The sequence below is a fragment of the Eschscholzia californica genome, unplaced genomic scaffold, assembly GCF_041429995.1.
Source record: "Eschscholzia californica isolate CP2 unplaced genomic scaffold, dmEscCali1.0.p SCAF_3, whole genome shotgun sequence".
In the NCBI taxonomy this organism is placed as follows: Eukaryota; Viridiplantae; Streptophyta; class Magnoliopsida; order Ranunculales; family Papaveraceae; genus Eschscholzia; species Eschscholzia californica.
In genome coordinates, this window is record NW_028238420.1 from 59,753,852 (window position 1) to 59,775,165 (window position 21,314).

General features: G+C 35.8%; 3 protein-coding genes and 1 non-coding gene across 7 annotated transcripts; 1 reads left to right on the plus strand and 3 right to left on the minus strand.

Moving 5' to 3' along the window:
* The first annotated feature begins 4,630 nt into the window (after positions 1-4,630).
* Positions 4,631-6,646, plus strand: LOC147552615 (bifunctional dTDP-4-dehydrorhamnose 3,5-epimerase/dTDP-4-dehydrorhamnose reductase-like). Its single transcript, XM_086665743.1, has 2 exons — positions 4,631-5,281; positions 5,980-6,646. Exons 1-2 carry the CDS (start codon positions 4,826-4,828, stop codon positions 6,430-6,432), a joined length of 909 nt encoding a protein of 302 aa, XP_086521869.1. The 5' UTR covers positions 4,631-4,825; the 3' UTR covers positions 6,433-6,646.
* Positions 6,647-8,552: 1,906 nt separating this feature from the next.
* On the minus strand, positions 8,553-11,923 carry SSE1 (shrunken seed protein (SSE1)). Of its 4 annotated transcripts, none has more exons than XM_086665742.1 (10): positions 11,085-11,923; positions 10,860-10,902; positions 10,640-10,710; positions 10,377-10,450; positions 10,000-10,222; positions 9,619-9,926; positions 9,266-9,534; positions 9,073-9,140; positions 8,918-8,979; positions 8,553-8,811 (listed from the first exon to the last, which is right to left on the minus strand). In XM_086665742.1, exons 5-10 carry the CDS (start codon positions 10,149-10,151, stop codon positions 8,750-8,752), a joined length of 921 nt encoding a protein of 306 aa, XP_086521868.1. In that variant the 5' UTR covers positions 10,152-10,222; positions 10,377-10,450; positions 10,640-10,710; positions 10,860-10,902; positions 11,085-11,923; the 3' UTR covers positions 8,553-8,749. The 4 variants fall into 4 exon arrangements, with proteins under 4 accessions (XP_086521868.1, XP_086521866.1, XP_086521865.1 ...); XM_086665740.1 differs by having other exon boundaries at positions 10,393-10,450; positions 11,085-11,309; XM_086665739.1 differs by lacking the exon at positions 11,085-11,923 and having other exon boundaries at positions 10,393-10,450; positions 10,860-11,078.
* LOC147552617 (hydroxymethylglutaryl-CoA synthase-like) lies at positions 11,920-16,691 on the minus strand. Its single transcript, XM_086665738.1, has 12 exons — positions 16,312-16,691; positions 15,179-15,285; positions 14,338-14,470; positions 13,957-14,100; positions 13,689-13,847; positions 13,412-13,485; positions 13,256-13,331; positions 13,114-13,169; positions 12,910-12,997; positions 12,654-12,794; positions 12,414-12,563; positions 11,920-12,306 (listed from the first exon to the last, which is right to left on the minus strand). Exons 1-12 carry the CDS (start codon positions 16,387-16,389, stop codon positions 12,124-12,126), a joined length of 1,389 nt encoding a protein of 462 aa, XP_086521864.1. The 5' UTR covers positions 16,390-16,691; the 3' UTR covers positions 11,920-12,123.
* A 4,481-nt stretch (positions 16,692-21,172) lies between these two features.
* TRNAL-AAG (transfer RNA leucine (anticodon AAG)) lies at positions 21,173-21,253 on the minus strand. Its single transcript has one exon. It is a non-coding gene; the product is annotated as a tRNA-Leu (tRNA).
* Between the last annotated feature and the right edge of the window lie 61 nt (positions 21,254-21,314).

The window sequence follows — 21,314 nt, forward strand, 5'->3', positions numbered from 1 at the left end:
TGTCCTTAGCAAAACTGAAGTTGCATATAGTAGCATCCAATATTTTTGACCACAAAGGAGAAAGAACAAGTTTAAGGATTTTATCCTTATTATTTATTCTCTCTTTTTCATCTTATTTATCGGAAGATTACAATATTTTATAATTCTAAATTAAGATTTTTTTTCCATCCATCTAGAAACGTATAGATTACTAACGTTTGATGATTGATCAACTAACAATATATGGTATAATTTTCAGTGCTTATCTGGTTTTCAATATATACTTTTTATTTTTATTTTATATCCTTTCAAAAAATTAGTATTTTTCATATTTATATTAGAAAAAGGTTTATAACTAGATTTTCTGAACTAATTTTGCTTCATAAACGAAAACGGGGTGTAGTGAACTATGCATATGTAACCAATTGTGGTAGGGAGATTTTATATGGCCCCCTTATTTTTGTTAAAAGGCCTCCCCTCAGTGATAATTTAGCAAGTAAAATGGTTCATGGGGAGGCCTTTTAACAAAATTGGGGAGGCCTTATAAAACTTCCCATTGTGGTATTGTGAATACATATTATTTCTAGTATCGTTTAAATTCGTATTTACTGTTACTTCAATGTGCCCCTGCAAACAAAAATCCTTGGTCCGCCACGGGCTATCAACAGTGTGAACCTGATGGGCCCAATTGAGAACAGGAAAGGGAATGACAAAATACATGTGAATTTTTTTTCAGAAATGTTCTTTCCGGTTTTGTTCTTTAGGATGCAAGATATGATTTTGATTATCAATGATTTACAATGTTCAACAAAAAAAAAAAAAAAAAAAAATCATGATTTACAACATACACTTCTTTGATTCATCTTCATTAACTTTTCAAATTCTCACTGATAATCAAATATCCAATACCCAGGGCCGAAACAGTATTAAAGACCAAGGAAAGTCAACGTAATACAAACTTGATTTTTGTATTGACAATTTATTTAAATTTTATATTTATACTCGGCTTATAAGAAATGGTCTTTATATATGTATATAATTTAAAATAATAGTATCATCGGTTAAAATATGATTTTGTTTGAACTCATTCACTTTCAACACTGGAGAATGCCTTCTAAATAGAAGTTTGTGAGACTAAACTTTTGCTAAATGTGAAACGATTTGTTTTTATTGTCCAATCAATGTAAATGGTGGGTCTCTTTCTCAAGCTCTAGAACAAGTTTTAAATTTCTCGATAATAAGTACAAGTTTTTAGCAAAAAAATGTTAATGTTTCTTTAAATTGAAGTCTCGTATTACAAATATTTAATATGACTAACGAATACCTTTTATTTAAATTTATAAGAGAAATCAGATAGTGTATAGCATTAGCACCCCTAGAGAAGTTTGCGAGACTCTGTTGTTATATATCATGTGCTCTTTGCATCCTTGTGAATTAGGGTCATAATGGATGTCGCTATGACTAGGTGGAGGAAGGGGAGGGGGCAACCATGACCCCCTCTGCCCTAGCTATACTTCTGTCCCTATCGATACCCAAGGTCGGCCCAAATATATCTGGGGTCCCAAGCGAATTTAAAAATTGAGGCCCTATATAATGGATATCAGAAAAAAATTAAATAATGTAAAGGAGAAGAATTGAACCCTTGACCTCTTATCAAGTTCTAAACTCTTCACCACTAAGCTACACCTTAAATTATGCTACAAAATGGTTTGAAGTATAATTATTTATTTGAAAGTTACGTACGAAATAAGAAACATGAGGTCCTTGATTATTTGGCCCCAAATCGACCGCTTAGGTGACTTTGGGCCCGAACCGCCCCTGACGATACCTATTTGGTTTCTTTCTTTAATTGAAATTTTGTAATTTTCATATCAAATCTTTAATTGGTTATAATTCTCGATATAAAAACAATAATTGTTTGGACTATGGTTTATAATTTTAATTTCAATGACAAACCCATTTCTCCTACATTTGAGGAGTTGGCATGTCTATAATTTACAATATTGACTTTGACTTACATTCATAGCGTTTTTGTATGTGTATTCTAAACAATTTGAACCGTTTACCAAAGCAATGTTATGTTTAAAAGGCTCTCCAAAGATGTAGTCTAAGACTCCAGTACTTGCTTATTGTGAACACTGTGAGAAAAAACAAAAATTGTTGAGAAAGTCAAAGGCAAAGAACTCAGTGCAGATTGTTTAGCAATAGTTGCCGAAGTTTCAGAGAAGATAAAGAAAATTTTGATTCTTTTGGACGCTATTGTTATCGAAGACAAACTTCCAAATGGGATAAACAAAAATCTCAAGAAAATGAGTAATATTATCCTGGTTTGGCAAATGAATAATGTTTTCGTGCTCAGACTACACTAGGGTTGAAATTGTTGACCTGAATAGAATACCAAGAATGAAGAGAGAAGAAGAAGGTGGTTTCTAAAGGCAAAAAGACATAATACCCGTTTCTATTATGTTTGAGTCTTAAGGTGTCGTTTGGCAACACTAAAATAAGCTTATTTAAGTAGAAAAGTAAAAAAAGCTTGGTAACGTGAAAATTTCTGACTTCACTAAAGTTAAAATTTGACTTTCTTTTGAAGTTAAAATTTTTAGCTTTTGACTTTAAAGTAAAGTAACTTATGTACAACACATATATAAATTTTACTTGACGAAATTTTTTTCTTCGTCTACCTCCGCTCGACCACCACAACTAAACTTCTACCATTCCATTGTACCTCCACCACCACCTCAACAACAATTGCACTTCCCACGCCACCATACCTCAAACACCACCTTCGAACCTCCACCTCTACCACCACCATACCTCCATCACTAACACCACACACAGGACCGGCCCAGGCGGTCGCCTAGGGCCCCCAAATTTAGAAGGCCCCCAGTTCATAAAATATTGTATATATAGATAGTATTATTATATGTATTAATTTATGCACATACATATCAAGTTTGATTGAGTAGTAGAGTTCGTAGAGTAGTGGATACTGGTGTTCGCCTAGGCCCCCCCAAAAGTCAGGTCCGGTACTGGTGGACCACACACCTCCACCACACAACACCTCAACTACAACCACCTTTGTACTCCACCACCACCACCACCACCACCACCACCGTACCTTTACCACTATCACCGTACCTTCACCACCACCACCGTACCTTCACAACCACCATACCTCCATCACTACCACCCACATATTTTATCCACCATCACCACCACTATACCACCACCACCACCGTACCTTTACCACCATCACTGTACCTTCACCACCACCACCGTACCTTCACAACCACCATACCTCCATCACTACCACCCACATATTTTATCCACCATCACCACCACTATACCACCACCACCACCACCACCAAATCTCCATCATTACCATTTACATATCTTATCCACCACCATACCTCCGTCACTACCAGTAACATACCTTATCCATCACCATACGTCCACCACCACCACCACCACACCACCACCACCACCATACTTCCACCACCATCGTACTTCCACCACGATCATACCTTCACCACTACCATCACCATCATCATATCTCCATCACCGCCACTGCCACCATCGTCCCTCTACGACCACCATCATACCTCAACCACTACCAAACCCCATAACCATACCTTCAAGGCACCGCCACCACCACAACCACTAATATCACCTCCACTTCGTATACAAGAGTAATCGTGGAAGTCATAAATAAATTCATAAAAATCAAGTATCTCTATGAGTAAAAGAAAAATAAATTTATCAAAAGTAAATTGGATTACCAAACTAACTTTTTGACTTTTTTACTTATAAGTAACATTTTTGCCAAATATACTTTTGAACTTTTTTTTACTTTTTTAAGCAAAATAACTTCTACTACAAGTAAAAGTACTTATACTTTTGGTTGCCAAACGACACCTGAGTCCTTTTGGGTTTAATTTGAACGTAAAGCTCACAATTTTGAGTCTTTTACTAATTTTAAAAGAACATAAAAAAAAAGATCGGAATATAAAATTTAAAAGAGAAATTGTGAATTTTGACTAATTTTCGGGATGCAAAATTTTAAAAGGAAATAAAACACTTCTTCCTCACTCCCATCAATTCCAAATCTGACAACCACCACCAAAAAGTTTACACTAACAACATTTTGGTATATTTAGCGCCTGGGTCAAGAAAAAGTACTAGAGTTAGCGTTTGAGTCAAGCAGCCAACTGGGTCAAGGGTTTATCCGTGACCTAGACTCTATAACGGACAAACTCTTGACCCAAATGCTAATTCTGGTATTTTTTTTTTTTTGACTGAAAAACTAAATATCTTAGATCGACTAAAAACTTTTAAAAGTATTAATGTGGATTAAAGGTTATCAAAAGTTTTTCAATTGATTTTAAATCATTTTCTCTTAGGAAATTCCATTCCCAACAAAAGTGAACCCTACCCTAATTAATCTTTCTCATAACTTAAAAGAAGTCGAATGAGTCAAAAAAAAAAAAAAACTTAAAAGAAGTCGAATGAGTCAAAATTAGTTGACCATTTTTATCTGCAGACATAAAATTTTACCAATCTCAGCTTGCTTATTACTCAACCAAACACACCTAATAATATCCAGAATTAACCTCTTTCTCAAGTAGAGTGCGACGCATAGGATACTTCCCTCGTCCAAAGGACTGAAGGAGCAGTAAGTAGCGGCCACACACAAGTCGATGAAAAGGTCATCATCGTGTCCGAACCCCACCATCATTACACGTAGGTCGCCTAGCGGATCTCACCAATTTCTCTCTTCTTTCTTCAAATGAGTTTCTGATTCTCTCTCTCTAACTTTCTCTCTCTGACTTTCTCTCTCTCTCTAAAAATGGGTTCCCCAATCAACGGTTCAGTTGCATCAGATCAACAACTAAAATTCCTGATCTACGGTCGAACTGGTTGGATTGGAGGTTTACTAGGTAAGCTGTGTGAAGCTCAAGGAATCAACTATGTATACGGTTCAGGAAGACTTGAAAATAGAATTTCATTAGAATCAGATCTTCAAACTATTCGTCCTAGTCATGTTTTTAATGCTGCTGGTGTTACTGGTAGACCTAATGTTGATTGGTGTGAATCTCATAAAGTTGAAACCATTAGAACTAATGTTGTTGGAACCTTAACTTTAGCTGATCTTTGTAGAGACAAAGGTCTTGTTTTGATTAATTATGCTACTGGTTGTATTTTTGAGTACGATGAAAATCATACTCTTGGATCAGGGATTGGATTTAAGGAAGAAGATACACCTAATTTTATTGGATCTTTTTATTCCAAGACTAAAGCTATGGTAATTCTTTTTCATTTGATTTTGGTTCTGTTTTTTTATGTACTATACATATCTGATTAGGGTTTTAGATCTGTTTGTTACCATCTCTTAACATTTAACTTGTGAATCGTTGACTTTTCTTTATATACATTGCTGGCAAGAGTGTCCAGAGACTGGGCTATTGGTGTACGCTCAAGCTTAGTAAGTACCGAGGCCTTTTGGGTAGGCTTGTGGTGCCTTTGTCAAGAATAAAATTTTATACGTGTGTGAGGTGGTTAAAAGCGGGAACAATATCGGCAACTGTGCTAAGGCTTGGGGCGTTACAATGTGCTGAGAGATCAGAGTTCGAATCGTACTGTTCTAAAAAAAAAAGTAGAGAATCAAAGCATGGTCTTGTTCATTCGTTACTATTGGATGAGTAATATATTTATTGTACTTGTGTGTTTATATTTGTTTAGCTTAGCATGAGGATATATATTGTTCAAATCTTTTTCTCAATATGTCAAGTATTCAATCGGGGTTTTATTTTATGATCTTGATGGTTTATATGCAGTCCTTTTCTTCTTTGTTCTATCAATTTCTTATAGCGGCGGGTAAACACACAAGGAAAAGAAATTTTTATATTTTTGTTGCTACTCATTGAATGATTAGTTGCAAGAAAAGGAGTGCTTTATAAATTAATATGCTCTATCCTAAGTTTTCAATTTTTGGAATTGCAGGTGGAAGAATTGCTCAAGAACTACGAGAATGTATGCACTCTGCGTGTGAGGATGCCAATCTCAAGTGACCTAACCAATCCTCGCAACTTCATTACAAAGATTACTCGATACGACAAAGTTGTTGATATTCCAAACTCAATGACAATTTTGGATGAACTTCTGCCAATATCAATAGAGATGGCAAAGAGGAACCTTACTGGGATATGGAACTTCACAAACCCGGGAGTAGTTAGTCACAACGAGATTTTGCAGATGTACAAGGACTTCATCGACCCTAACTTCACATGGAAGAATTTCAACTTGGAAGAACAGGCCAAGGTAATCGTCGCCCCAAGAAGCAACAACGAGCTTGATGCTTCAAAATTAAAGAACGAATTCCCCGAACTCTTATCCATCAAAGAATCACTCATAAAGTATGTCTTCGAGCCGAATCAGAATACTCTCACAGCTTGAAACTTGTAAGTCTATTCCTATGATTTATCTCATGTTTGTTTTATTAAGTTCATTCTGATCAACTTATGGAACATTATTTGGAAACGTTACGAGAGGAATTGTACTACGGTATAGTCTATTAGCACTTGCCCGGTCTTTATGAATGCTAGTTGTTGCATTTTAATTTGTTGTAATTCTTATTGATTGAATCAAAATAAATTGGTTGGTGAGATTATTATGGTTTTATTTTTTATTTTCCTTTTCCGCGGTTGATATCAATTTTATTAGTTGCTTGATCTTCATGTTCAGAGAGTCATATGCCTAATAAGTAATTTGTCCATTCGGTGTCAAGGAACCAGTATTCATTGATCTGGCAGCATATGAGGCTTGCTGTTGTAGGTGAAGTTCGTGTGCTTCATTCTAATCTGGGATGGGTTTGTGGTCAAGAGTAATTTTGTGATTTCTGAACCAGTCTGTACTCTGTAAAATTGGGTTATGTTTGATGCCAAGAAGTAACAAAGAAATACTTCTAAACAAAATTTATACCTTCAAAATATTGCAATTTTTTTTATACATAAACAAAGATGACAAAAACAAAAGAAATTTTTCTTCCTAGTGAAGATAGACCTTAGAAAATCCTTTCCTGGTAACATGTTTTTTTCATTGAAAAGAAAAGTAACATGTTTTGAAGTCTCGGGAGACCCTGAAGTGCCAAAGCCGGCGCATCACTAGCACTTTAGAAGGTTGATCAACACTACAACTAAATACATTTCTCTGCTGACAATATCATAGTTATGCTTAGTATAGGCTATTTTGAAAAAGTCGGCAATGGGGACAAGGTGACAGATTCAAGACTAGACTTAGTCGCTACAAGTCGTATTTACATGGGATAATATAGATTTAAATTCATCCATACATGTAATTATTAACAAGATTTATAACATTAATGGAGTGTAAAACACTAAAAATTAACATTTATTTGAATTTTTAGAAAAAAATCAACAAAATCTGCATTCTAGAAAGATGGGAAAAAATAACGCGAAGGGAGAAAGCAACTCACTTGAAATGGTGTTTGAAGGAAAAAACTTGGAAATCTACATGAAATGGTGTTTGCAGAGGAAAGGAAGAGAGAAGGGGACCAACTGGAGCAAAACACTAGAGAAATTCTCTAAAGTCGAGCTCAAGAGAAAGTGAAAGGGTCAGGTCAAAAAACGACTCACTTGACTAGTCGACTCTGTACTAGTCGGGTCGAGTCAAGGATTTAGTCAAATCTCTATCCCTCCAGTGGTTTGAGCTCTAGTCGAGTCGCCCTCTTGCCGACTCACAAGTAACCAGGGCCTAGTCGGCTAGTCCCAACTAAGTGCCCATTTTTTTTTCGAAGTATAGGTATATCAGAGTTGAAATGTTTTCATTGAACACATGAGCTAACTTTCCACTAATTACTGATAAATGAATGGCCCCATCCAAAAACAGCAAAAAGGATATTAACTTCTGAGGATGGGAGACTTCCTCACTTTCCTACCCTACAAATCTATTCCTATTTCCTGCAAGAGCTTGATAGGAGTAAACTGAGATATCCCTTCATACTCTCCTACAATTCTATCTTTCGCGATCCTAGATCCACAAAATTTGTCATAAGAATAATAGCATCACAATTTAGGAAATTCCGAGGTCCTTCCCCGTACCTAGAATCGTCTTAGAACCTAACTAAATTCCCCACAAACAACCTAAAAGCTATGAATTGAGTGACAATACTTAACTAGAAACCATTCCTTGCCATAACATGTTGTGGGGCAAATAGGGTTCCACCCACTATCCGTCAGACGGTATTTAGCTGCAGAAGGGTGTGAATCACCATATCCGTGCGCTTTCAACTACCCATTTTCCCCTCTCGCTCTCTCTCTCTACAAAAGAAACAAACTTAACTAGATTGTTTCTCATATCTTGATAACACACAAACACAAACAATAAAGTCAACTTCATACTAAAAAAGAATAACATGTATTTTCATTGATTTACAAATGCTAACGATGACAGCATCTACCAACGGCATATTCCATACATAATCTTAGAAGAAAACATCTTTTTCAGACAGCATGAGGGGTATGCATCGAGTGATATCGAAGTTTCTTTAGCCTTAATAAAATCAAATAAAGTTGTGTGAACTTTATTACTAACTGAGATATTGTAACATGATAGAGTAAAATGAAACCAAATACACAAGACATGGATGTTACGAAAAAAAAGAAATGAAATTTATTACAATGAAGAGATTACTTCACCATATAACAAACAAGCATGATCTGAAGAAATAACACTGAAGTCTTCCGGTTTTTCACTATGATCCGGACATGTAAGTATACCGAGTTTGAGCTCCAATAATAAGATCAATAACTTTGGCTGTAAGTATATAAGCAGTTAAGATGGGCGTTTTATTTGAAGCCGCATATATAATATATCAGAATGAGCAATGAAACACTGAGTAACTGAAAATACTAAAATATACCTGTAAGGAACCCAATCACTGGAATAGGTTCTGACACCTTCTCAAACGTTTCAAGTCTCTCCCTGAAGATTATTTAACATGAGAACAAAAAAATGCAGTAAAGACCTAAAATAACATATTATAAAATTGACTTCAGAATGAACATCTCTAGTTACCGAGTATATTGGCAGAAAAAGGGATCTCTCATAAGGTAAAATGCCAACATCATCTTTCTCCTTTTTATCTGTGTCGAACACATATAATGCAAGGTTTTTAACACTAAAATATAGAGCTTATGTATAAGGATAGTGGTTTGCTGAAAAGACATCAATTATGGATCGGCAAGGCGAGATGTCAAAGAACGGTTACCTCATCCTTTTCATCTTTCGATAGCGAATAGACGCCCTCTTTTCTACTATGCCCTGACCATGTAACATGGGAGAGAATACTCATTCCGGTAAGGTCCATAGAGAGAGAAAGAAGCCAAGGTACCCAGGATCGAACTCCATACTTCCTAATGAATAGAACAAATACAAGTGGTCTACTGATGTGCAAAACCTCAGCCATGAGAAACAAAACACCGTGAAGTCCCTTCTGTGACCAAATTGTTGAAAGTGTAGGTTTCTTAGCTATAGGAGCTGCACATACATAACAAAAAACGTGAACATTTCAGTATTGTTAGCATTTATATAATAGTATAAGATGTTCGGGTCAAGAATTACTTGGAGACTCCACAGTTTGAGGATGGTGGTTTTGGAACTTGTTCAACCATTTTGGCTCAGAGTTCATTCTAGCATACTCTCCAAACTGGCTCAATGCAGATAATGCCCTTCCTTCAAGACTTCGCGGGTCACGGACAGAACGATCTCGTATAAAACCAGACCCTTGATGCCCGCCGGGATTTGCTAAATTTCCATTTCGATGCTCGGAGTTTGAAGCATCGGCACCTTTTTTCACATTAGCTATCTCTCCTCCATTTAGTAGCAGTTTATATCCACTCTCCCGGAATGAAGCTAGCCTAACTAAAACCCTATATTCATAAACCAAATACTTAGACGTTATTTTCATTCAAAAACAACATATTGTATAAAAATGTTGCTTACTTGGTAGCCTCTGTGAGGGCTATGAAGTTCCATTTCTTATCTTCACCATAGAAATGTTGAGCCATGACTTCCACAAGTGTCTCCAAGTCTTTAAGCATCGAAATGCCCAATGACCATGGGAATGACGATGAGGGCTCCGTTTGGTTACCCATTGGAGATTGCCTCGGGTCAGAATCAATTATATGTTCATTTATAGCAGTGATTATACCCAAAAATGTAGTTACTGCAGGAAATATTTAAAATTCCTCAATACCCATTTCAATTCTTACTATGTGCAATAAAAACAACAACAAAAGTTATAAAAAAAAAAAAAGAACCAAGAAATCTAGGGTTTTTGCAGTAGTTATTAGTAGCAAACAAGAAGAAACAAGTGTTACCAAAGTTTCACAAAACCTGCTTCTGGTCCTATTTCAGTGGCAGAGAAACGTTCTGGGAGAAGCCATGTCAATCCCTGCACATTAAAATTGAAACATCAAATAAACTTATCTGATCCTCTTTTCAAGCAATTCATTATACTTTCATGAATAATCATAGAAGCCAAGAAGAATAATTAGATGATAAACCAGTAGAAGAAGTAACTGAACATAAAGAAAACTAACAGTAGCATAGAGAGAAAAAGAGAGAGAGAGAGAGAGATTACGTTGGCGAGGGACTCCATTGAATGAACATAATCCTTGTTCGTCCGAACCCATTTCGTATAAGCCTCCATCCCTTGAGAAATTGAACAAAGAATGAGTTAATCTTTCCTATGAATTACTTCGGAATCAAAACCCTAAATTGAGGAGCTACTACAAGGCTACAATATACAGTTACTTAGAGACTTCAAATAGAGAATTAGGAAATAGAGACAAGTTAACTACTTGAGTTTTACTTCAGGAAGAAACAAAGATCTCCTTCCTGTATCTGCTCAGATTATAAACTTGTAATCAAATCGAAGGAAGAAATAATATTTGAGAGATTAATTGATGAAACCAACAAAAGTTAAAACTGAGTCCAAACCGATCGAGATTCTAATCGGTAGGGTCCACGGGTTAAACCTAATATCCGAGAAGGAAGCTGAGGTAAGTTTGCATAGGGTTGCGTACCAGATATCAGGAAGTGACTCTTTCTCCTCAAAATTACAACGGTCTAGGCCCTGATGAGTCAGATCTCATCCCGTTCATTTTGCCATCAACTTGCGAGTCTTTATAGGCTTCAACCAAACTGTTGAGGGAAGGAAGGTCCTACCAGCCGTGCCGGTGGTACCTTAGAACGGTTTCCGGTGCCAAGCTTGTAGATCGCGAGCGCCAGCCCTTTGGTGGGTGTTGGTCGCGGGATGATCTCTCAGTGGTTGTTAAATATTATTTAGATCTTTAATCCTTGTTGCATTGAGTGTGTGACCTACATGAGTGGGGCTGCGTGTTGATGGGTTTTTCACTTTTTTGCTTGTGAGCTCTGGAGGTCATTCGACCTCACGCTTCTGGAGGCTGCTCAACCCTGCCTGATTTGGCAAAGTTAACCGGTCAGACAGATTGTGGTCATCTGTCTGCTTCGTCGAGTGAGTCGGGCCACCATTCGAAGCATTTTCAGAGACGATGCGCTTAGTTTGCTGAGGTGCGACATTTGCCCCAAAACTGAACTTGTATTAGAAGTATGAGTTTTTTTTTGTTGTTGACAAGAAGTATGAGTTTTGGGACCTCAATATTACTCAATAGACTTCCTCTGATTGTTTTCAGTTTATTGTCCCAAACCTTCCAAGAGACTCCAGAGGGTTCAATATGATGAGGTTGGTTAACTCACTACCAGTGGGAGCCTTTCTCTTTTCCCTTGCTCCATTATGGTGTTGTGAAGATGCTATAGTTGGATGTGATTTCAAATATTTATTTTAACCATTTCAAGTACACAGAAGGAGAGGCCCAATTCCACCTCCCCCTCTTGATATTTGCTGGAATTTAGATTTATTTCAATCACATCCAAAATAAATAATAACTCAACAATATCTAAAACAAATTATATTACCATAGTAAGAAATCAATCAAAGCACACACTTTAACGAAGATGGTTAGAAAACCTTGCAATATCTAAAACAATAACATTCTAGATTTTAAGAGAAAATTAACCTAGGCAGCTCTCTTACCACCATTTTTAGTGGCCATTGAGCACTTGACCAGTCTTTTTGGCGTAGAATCTTCGGTACAAGGAGTCGACATGAGTAAGATAGTAAGTGCCTGATGGAATCAGGCTTGTGTCTTTGCTTGTTACGAAGTCTTTACCTCCATATCTATGCTCCATTAGTTGCATTGTTTCGACAAATTTTTCAGGTGTTACCTGTCACATGAAAATACTTTTGAGTTCATAAAACTCGGCGAAAGAGTAGTAGAAATTTTTTCCAATGCACTTGCTCATTAGTCCAAATAGAAGTATTAATATAATACCTCATGTCTTGATTCCAACTTCTTGGCGACATTCATAATAGTTGCTATGTTTGATAAGCTAAAAGGATGTGAACCTTCCCTTAGTCGGAACGAGAACATTGTTGAAGTTAAACCACTTCCATACGAGAACATTATTACTCGTTTACCATCCTGTAAAAGTAAATAATAACTTTCAATGACATTTTCGGAAACACATATGAAGAGTCGAATAGAAGATTGCGGAATCGGTGGAAATGTTACCAGTGAGCTATTTTTGTTGTGAAGGAGAGATGCAAATGCCGCGTAAAGTGATGCAGTATACATGTTTCCGACTTGTTTTGGTAACAAAGTGGTTGGTTGTACTTTTTCATCATACAGACTTTTAGCAACGGTCTGAGATGCCTGTTCATTCAAGATATAGACTAAATAATCAAGAAGGAAAATTTTCTCAAAAAGAAAACTGATGGTATTAATTGACCAGAAATAGAGTTAGACAATTTAGAGAATCGCGATTTACCTTTTCAAGATCTCGGCTGGCGTAGCTCTCTTCACCAGATAAAGCTGAAAATGGTGCAAGTTTTTCTTTCGAAGCCTCGTCAATAGAGCTGTCGAGTAAAAGTAAGATATCAGTTAGAATCTGTTCTACTAAAAGCTAACTTCCAAATTAATCTAGATAGAAAGAAGTGAAAGTAAAACTAATTAAATTATAACAATTTCCTACTTGGCATTCCTTAAGTAGTCCATGAAGCATAATCGAGCAAAACTTTTCTGCACAAGCTGCATTGCCAGTTCAACAAATACTTGATTACAAACCGGAGTTAACAGTTCCAGTTCCATATTAAAATAAATGCGAAAACTGATACCTTGTTATATGGAGAATGAAACACAAAGTAATCTGCATCAGAAAGTGAAAATTGCTTGCCCTCGAATTTCTCGTACCTAAAAGGATTAGAGAAAATAAGTGATCCACAACAAAAAAAAAGAGTTTCACCAAAAACTTCCAATTAATAACAACGTACTTGGAACATAAGCGTTTGTAACAAGAATCAAGTGCCATGAGATAGCAAGTTTGTGAAAGTTTTCCGTCAACAACCTATACACACAAAAAAGCAGGTTCTGTGAATTGATGACAAAATGAACAGAATTTTCACTTTTTAGCGCACGAGAGCCTCTTTTGCTCCAAGACATTCCTTGAACTTAAGTATCAGAGATTTAAAAGAATCTTATAATTTATTAATATGAAAGAAAATTAAAGTAATTATTATTGAAACACAAAAATCATAATTGAAAGTATACCGGGTATTCACTTGCAAGATTGGGCTTGTAAAAATCATAAACATGGGACATGTGTGATCCCCTGTATTTGCTTTCAAATACAATTGGTGCATCTGGGCCTACCAACATAGCAATAGCAGCTGCGCCTCCAGTGGGACGAGCTGGTCCTTCTGCATAAACCTGTAAACAAAAGCTGCCTTATATTGGGGATATCATAGAAGGATCTAACCTAATGAAATGCGACATGAAAATTGAGTTGACACCGATTTTTTGAGAAGAAACGTCATACCGCACTATCAGTGCAAACAACAAGTCCATAACGCCCATCCCAGCAACTACTTTCCACCCAATTAACCACGTTGAACAAAGCTGCAGTTCCTCCATAGCATGCATTTGTTGAGTCAACTCCTTCAATATCAGTGTTATCGCATTCCTACATATTCAAATAACAGAATTTAGGAACAGAAGAAAACAAAGAATCTTTCAAAACACTGGAACTGAATAAGGAAACCTTATAGCTGGATTGCTGGAAAAAGGAGGAAACGTCTATCAAAAGGGAGTTAGTAATATCTAATATCGGCGTCAACAGCAACTAAAGTTTCCTAGGTTTGGGTGACTGTTCATTGAAGACGGTGTTATTTCCAGTATAGAAGGATATTCAATAAATTACCTCAAAGATTTGCATCAGGAAGGTCTTTATGGACTTGCTCTTATCTATCACAGTCTCGCTACCAACTTCTAGACGACCAATTTGCTTAGGGTCAATTTCATACTTTTCAAGGAGGGAAGCAACAGCTGTCAAACTGGAGACACAAAAGACTTTGTCAATAACAATATCATTACAACCAAACAATCATAGCAGCACAAGGACTTGGAGCAATACCTTCAAAACTCACAAATTGCCTATATATCAATTCATTTATAAGTTTAGCAAATTAAAACTTTCGCCGCAAACGGAAAGATAAGATTACAGACTGCTTAATTATTAAAAAAGAACGACAGTCAGAATCTTGAAAAGAGAAGTCAACTTTTAGGAAAGAATTGTGCTAGTCTTGCATCGGTTGATTCTCTCTTTTTAATCAATAAAGACGTAAAGTATTGTAGTTCACGTTTGGTCGGTTTAGAGTTTGAGCCTAGCGTATTTGGACAAGTTATCCGCATGAAGTATCCTTCGTTCAAAACTCTCCTTTGCCTTTTGGTTGCAATCTTTGACAGTGTTTACTGTCATGATTTCGACTCCTACTACTCTTAGTTTAGTTTATGAACAGAACACTACATATTCCGATTTATGTACTATCTAGTTTGTGGATGTCCACCACATAATCTCATCCACCGTTACCATTCATTACTTTTCCTTCTTCTGGATTAAAAATATTGCCGAGTACAAAAATTATATATTTTCAGGTTGTCGAATCCAACAACCAAAAAATCGTTGTCTCTTAATCATAATGGTACCAGATCAACAGTTTTATAATAACATAGAAATTTGGGATCAAATAAGTAGCCCAGACCTCATAGAAATGACATCTTCCAACTCCGAACAGAACGCCAAGCAATCTTGTCCCAATCCGATTGTGTATTTTCCTTTACTTGCCCCGTCATGAGCTTCCAATGCTTCCTATAAAGACACGAAAGTTAAAATGGTAACTAATACCATAAACATATAACGTATTTGATCTAGCAAGTTCCTGTAGATGAAGAGATGAGACAGAAAGATCATTGAGAACATGCTAAAATGAACAGCTTTTATTGGACGAAGACTTAAAGAGGACATTTTTCATCCGTATATAACCTTTTTTTACACCGTTTGTTTGATTATTGGGTCATATATCCTTATGTGAATACGTACGTTTAAGGTTCAATTCCTCCTACGTGAACGTCTATAGTTTAATGGCATTAAACAGAGCAAGTTTTCCTCGTTCATCAACAGAAAGTTTTTATATCGTGCTGATGACTTTGTGCTAGCTAACAGGAAGAAATTCAGGAACCAGTAAAAAGCCGTATACAACAAAAACGCAAAAGTTTCATTAAAAAGACAAATTTTAACTTTAACATAAGGATTCCTCAAACCAAAAAAGGACTCTTTCAGTAAGGAAAAAAGAAAGAGCTTGCTTTAACGCCATTAAACTAGATATAGCTTCAAAATTTGCAGCACTAGAGGCATCTAACCGAAAGAACTAATGTCAATTACAAGGCTTTCATAAACACGGGATAAACTCATCCTTCAAAATCATGATAAGCTAAATCTCTCAATGTACGGAGCTATCATATAGAAAAAGACATAATAAACAAAAATCAATTCAATTATCATTTAAATCATTGATTCCTTTTCAATTTTGCTACACAAAAAGATCAAATGAAGGAATAAACAAGAAATAATCCGTTAAATGCTACTAGAATCGTTCTTAGAGATCCTTCAAGTACAGGAATAAACCAAATTACAGATCGAATATCTAATTCTATAATACCTTGACGTAAAGTAAACAAAAAAACGACGAACAAAATGAGATTTAAAAAAAAGGAATAAAACGAATTAGCAAATCATATATGAAATATCTAAGATACTCAAATTTAACAAGAAACAATCAATCAAACAAAGAAAGAAAAGAAAAGAAAACAAAATATGAGATCGATTGATCTTAACCTGTTGAACGCAAGTAGGAGGGAAGTAGACTTCCATGGCTAGAATTCCAACATCTTTCTGGTTAGAAGCCATGATCATCAACGAATGTTGCTTAATTGATAGTTGTATTCTCTTGCAGAAACCCTAGATCGGAGCTAAAAGTTAGAGAGAGAGATTGAAGTAATGGAGGAGGAGACGATGCACAGACTTCGTGAATTGTTTGCTGCTCATAAGCCGAATAGAAGGCAAGCAAATAAGAAAAACAAATCTTATGTTGGTATTTTTATTTTATTACCATTTTAGACATCGTTATTTGCATTTATTACTATCCTATCCAAACAAATCCTCTCATTCCGACCGCCAAAGACCATGGATCCCCTTTGTAACTTGGCTTGGGAACTACATTAATTTGAGCATTTTTTTATCTTTTCAAAAAGCTTATCTCAATAGTAAAAATAAGAATGTTGTTAGGGGATGATGCAGATAAGCTTTAGGACGGTTAGTGATATTGTTCGTTTTAACACACCTGAGCCTCATGGTGTTTAATCCCTTAAGAGGAGCATCACGTTTCGTCTCACCACCTATGTATTAAATGTATTATTTTAGATACATGAACTTTACAAATTAATTCATAATATACATTTTTTTTCTTTGTTGAAAGTTCACAATATACACTTAACGAGGGGCAGACCCATCTGTAGACTAGGTTGGGTCATTGTCCATTCTGGAATTTGTAGAACCTTTTTTTTTCGTTGAAGAGGAATTTGTAGAACCTAATGTAGAGATTGAAATGAAACGAAGGCATACCACATCGGTTTGTTCTCTATAAAAGGTGACATAAGTCATGGTTTCAAATCCCTTGAAATGCATTTCCGCCCCATTTTTGTTCATTTTCTTCTTTGATTGTTTTGTCCTTAAATTATGATCAATTTCAAAAAATAATCCCTATATTTTGAGCAACTTCTAAAATAGCTCCTTAAATTAATTTTTTTTGTTATTATATTTCTTCTTTTGATAGTGATTATATATTATTTTAGTACCAATTTTCCCTTAAGTTTTTTATATCGCGCAAGATTAAGGGTTATTATAAGGGAGAACAACTATCTACTTGATTTTAGGTAACTAAGTTATAAGATTTGTACATATATATTGTTGTTCCTCTGGTTATGGTTCGAGTTCACTTTATCTCTGTCTTGTCTTGATTAAGACAGAGTCTCGGTTGAAAGTATGAAACTTTCTTTCTCTAAGTTATAGAGAGATAGACTATAACCGGATTCTGACTTATCAGTAATCCTTCTTTCGGATTATCGAGATAGACAATAAATATTTATGGAGTCGAGAATAAATTCTCTTTCCTTAAGATATTCTACACCCTCGTAACAATACCAACAGTTAGGGTGTATGCCTTCGGGATACAACGACTATCCTTTCAGAATTTAAGATGGTATTTCTATATTCTGAAAGCGGGCGAACCTTCGTAAATAATATGAGCTTTTGGACTGAAGCGAATAGATCTTCCGGACACTTGAATGTTATAGCTTCACTCGGATATTTCTCTCTTCGGAATTCCAGACACACCAGAATATTTTTAAAATTAGAATTATATTCCAGACACACCAGAATACTGATTTCAAGAGAGGAGATAATAGACAAAATTCACTCGGAGACTTCTTTCTTCAGAATTCTAGACATACTAAAAAATTTCAAAATCAGAATCATATTCCAGGCACACCAGAATACTTGATTTTAGAAGAGAAGAAGAGAATGAATTAGATGAGTTTTAGAATGGTTTTGGGTTGTTTATATAAGAATGGAATAGGCACAAGTGAATTTTGGGTTCAACAGACATATCCTTTCAAAAGGAAGGACTTGAGTTGAACTAACTGCCAAGATGTGAGTCGGTAGCAATATGGAGCGTCAGATTTGCCTCAAGAACTCGGGTGGAACGCCTACCGTTGGATGGAGCACGATCTAGCCCGAAATACGCCCAATAGATGACCAAATCGACCGTTAGATTGAGTTGTTTAAATCCCAAAGCCGACCCGACGCGGAGGAGACGCCGACTGTTGGATCTCGCTGATCCAACGCGTCTGGATTCGTCCCAACGTTGTTCCGAGACTGCAATGGCGCTACCTCAAATCTCTTCAAATCCCATGGAGTGAACGCGAGCCGTCCAGATCTGGACGTGCTCGCTTCGCTCAAACGATCCCACATTAACTTGTCTAATTTGACGCGTTAGTTCCTATTTTAACCGATCTTCGTCCAAACTTTAAACCTGAATTTCTCATTCATCCGGAATCGGATTTGAGTGATTCTTGACTCTAAGTTTTAGAGCTCGACGAGACGAAAGCAATGGCGCATTTCATTTCTAAGTTTGACGAGTCGGGACCAGCCAAAATTAGCTGCGGTTCCAACATATATGCATAATAATTTGTGAAATTCATACACATATTTAAATGTTTGATTTATAGAACTTTAAATCGTGCTCCGGCTAACTGAAAATCCTGGTTCCGTTCTCGACACTTAACAAATTCATTCATTTTGAATACAATGAAAATCATATTCCAATCATGTTTTTATAAATTTATGTAGGCTTATTAGGATCCCCAGGATATACCATACCTGACCACCACTTAAGGTCGATGCATAAAAAGATTTAGATACTGACTAGTGTCAACTTTTAACAGATAAAAAAAAGTAATTGGTGTCAATGTAGTAGAGCAACCTTTTTCCTCCATTTTACTTTATAATATTCATGAAGCAAATCTTTATACGAATATGTTTTAAAATTCACTCATGGTGGGAGGGTGGTGGTATCATCGTGATAGATTCATGTCCTTTCTTTTCTACTTTTACATTTCTCTTTCACCCTAAGCAAAATGTGGCTAAATAATAGTATTATTTTCAGAGTTTTTTTCTTAAATTCTAAAATAGTATTTTAGGAAGTAAGTTTTGCTTAAATTTTTTTTTTTTAAAATTACTGGGTACAACAACATCAAACATTTAGTTTGGACTCATCCACAATCTGATTATTTTTCATGGACACCGGACTCGTATAATGTTTAGTCACAACCTTGGAGTTTCGTACCTAGACATGACAAGCACGCGATGTTCATCTTAAACTAACCATCTTTACGGGTCTGGACTTTTTCCCTCTGTACCTGTCAAAGGAATTGTATGTACACCCTAGTAAAATGGTGCATGTGCCCATTACACCTATAATTAAGTCACTCTTTTTCATATCAACCATTCTAATCCGAACCAAGTTGTCCATGTGCTTGACCAGCCACACAACCTTCACCTACCACCACCTTCACTGACTGCACCACCACGATCACCACGGTTGTGGTGACAGTCAGCCAGAAGAGAAAGATGATGGCGGTACCGTGTTAGTTAATGACGGAGAAGATGGTGGTATGGTCGGTGAAGGTGGTAGTTGATGAATAATGGTGAAATGAACTAGTTTGGGATGGAATTGATGAAATAAAGGGGAGTAATTTCGTGGGTTATATCATCATGTGTCATTTGCACAGACACCGCTGTTTCATCGAAATTTTAAAGCAACATATAGTGGGAGGTCTATTTCAAAATAACCCATCTTTGTAATCTAAAAAAAGTTTATTTAGGTCTATTTTTATTTATGTGCACCGTGCACATGCCCTACACGTGATCAATACAAATGTTAAAACGACAACAGGAAAATAACTTAGTCTTTGAACATTTTTAATAAAAGAGGAAAATACAATATCTTATTATTTTTAGATTCTAATCCAACATACTATTATTATACTCTAGTCGATGCAATAATTAAAGGTAAAATCATTTTCAGTAGGTAGGCCTAGGCCATGATCTCGAGCAACTATTTTAATGATAAACAAATAGTTCTTGGATCTCAACTCATATGTCCTTTTCTTTGATCTAGCTTTTTGTTCTTAAAATATTTTGGAGGAAGATAGATACCTTGTTGTCCATCCAATATTCATTGTCAATATTTATGGTGGATACAAGACTTGTCAGTAGAGTCTGCTCCTTTCATATGTTCAGATATATCATAAATGTAAGAGGAGAATTCAATTGGTTAATGGAGAGAGTTCAAAAGAAATATCAAAAAATTAAAGGGTTATTTCGCGAATGAATCACTATAAAAGGACCTTCACTATGGATTTGGATCACAAATTTTTCTTTTAGCAATTTTGGTCGTAAACTAAGTCTAATCATTCTTCAACAAATGTAATTGTGTAACACTAGAACTGTATTATTGTAATATAATGATCTTTTTCACGATTGGCAAATAACAAACAAATACAATGTATTAGTGTCATTTGTTAATTTGATTACTCATTACCGTTAATAGATGTTAAACTTAAGAATCATTTAATAGTCATAATTAGTCAGTGACCCACATTAAAAAACAGAAATAATAGATCGTTGTTTACTTTGATAATAGACTACTACAAGTAGCAAATTTTCTATATTCAAGTAAAATACAACACCCTTTGATATAAAAAAATTCCTAAATTGCAAGGTTCGACCCTTTCATGTATGGGCGTCTTTATCATACCGGGGAAAAAGAAATAATCGTGGTAGTTAAAAGTGATGGAGGCGTGATCGATCAATGGTTATGGTGGCGGGAGAAGAAGAGGAAAAAAAAGTGATAGTTAAATGTTTGGCCCAGACACATTCGAAAATTGATAAAAGTGATAGTTAAATGCCTCATTATCATACTGAGTGTCTTTAACAATGCCTCTAGTACATATTACTCATGGGATGTGGGCTCAAGAGTATTGGTCTAAAATTCTTCAGTGGAGGATTTAATCCTCTAAAATGTTTAAGAAAAGATGAAGGTCTGACAACAAGAGTTGGTAAAAATAAAAATTGGAAATGTTGAGAGTGGGATTTGAACCCACGCCCTTTCGGACCAGAACCTTAATCTGGTCCCTTAGACCAACTCGGCCATCTCAACACTGTTGTTTTTTCTTCTTCAATTCTAATTAAATTTGAGTTTTAGTTGTTTTCAAATGCAT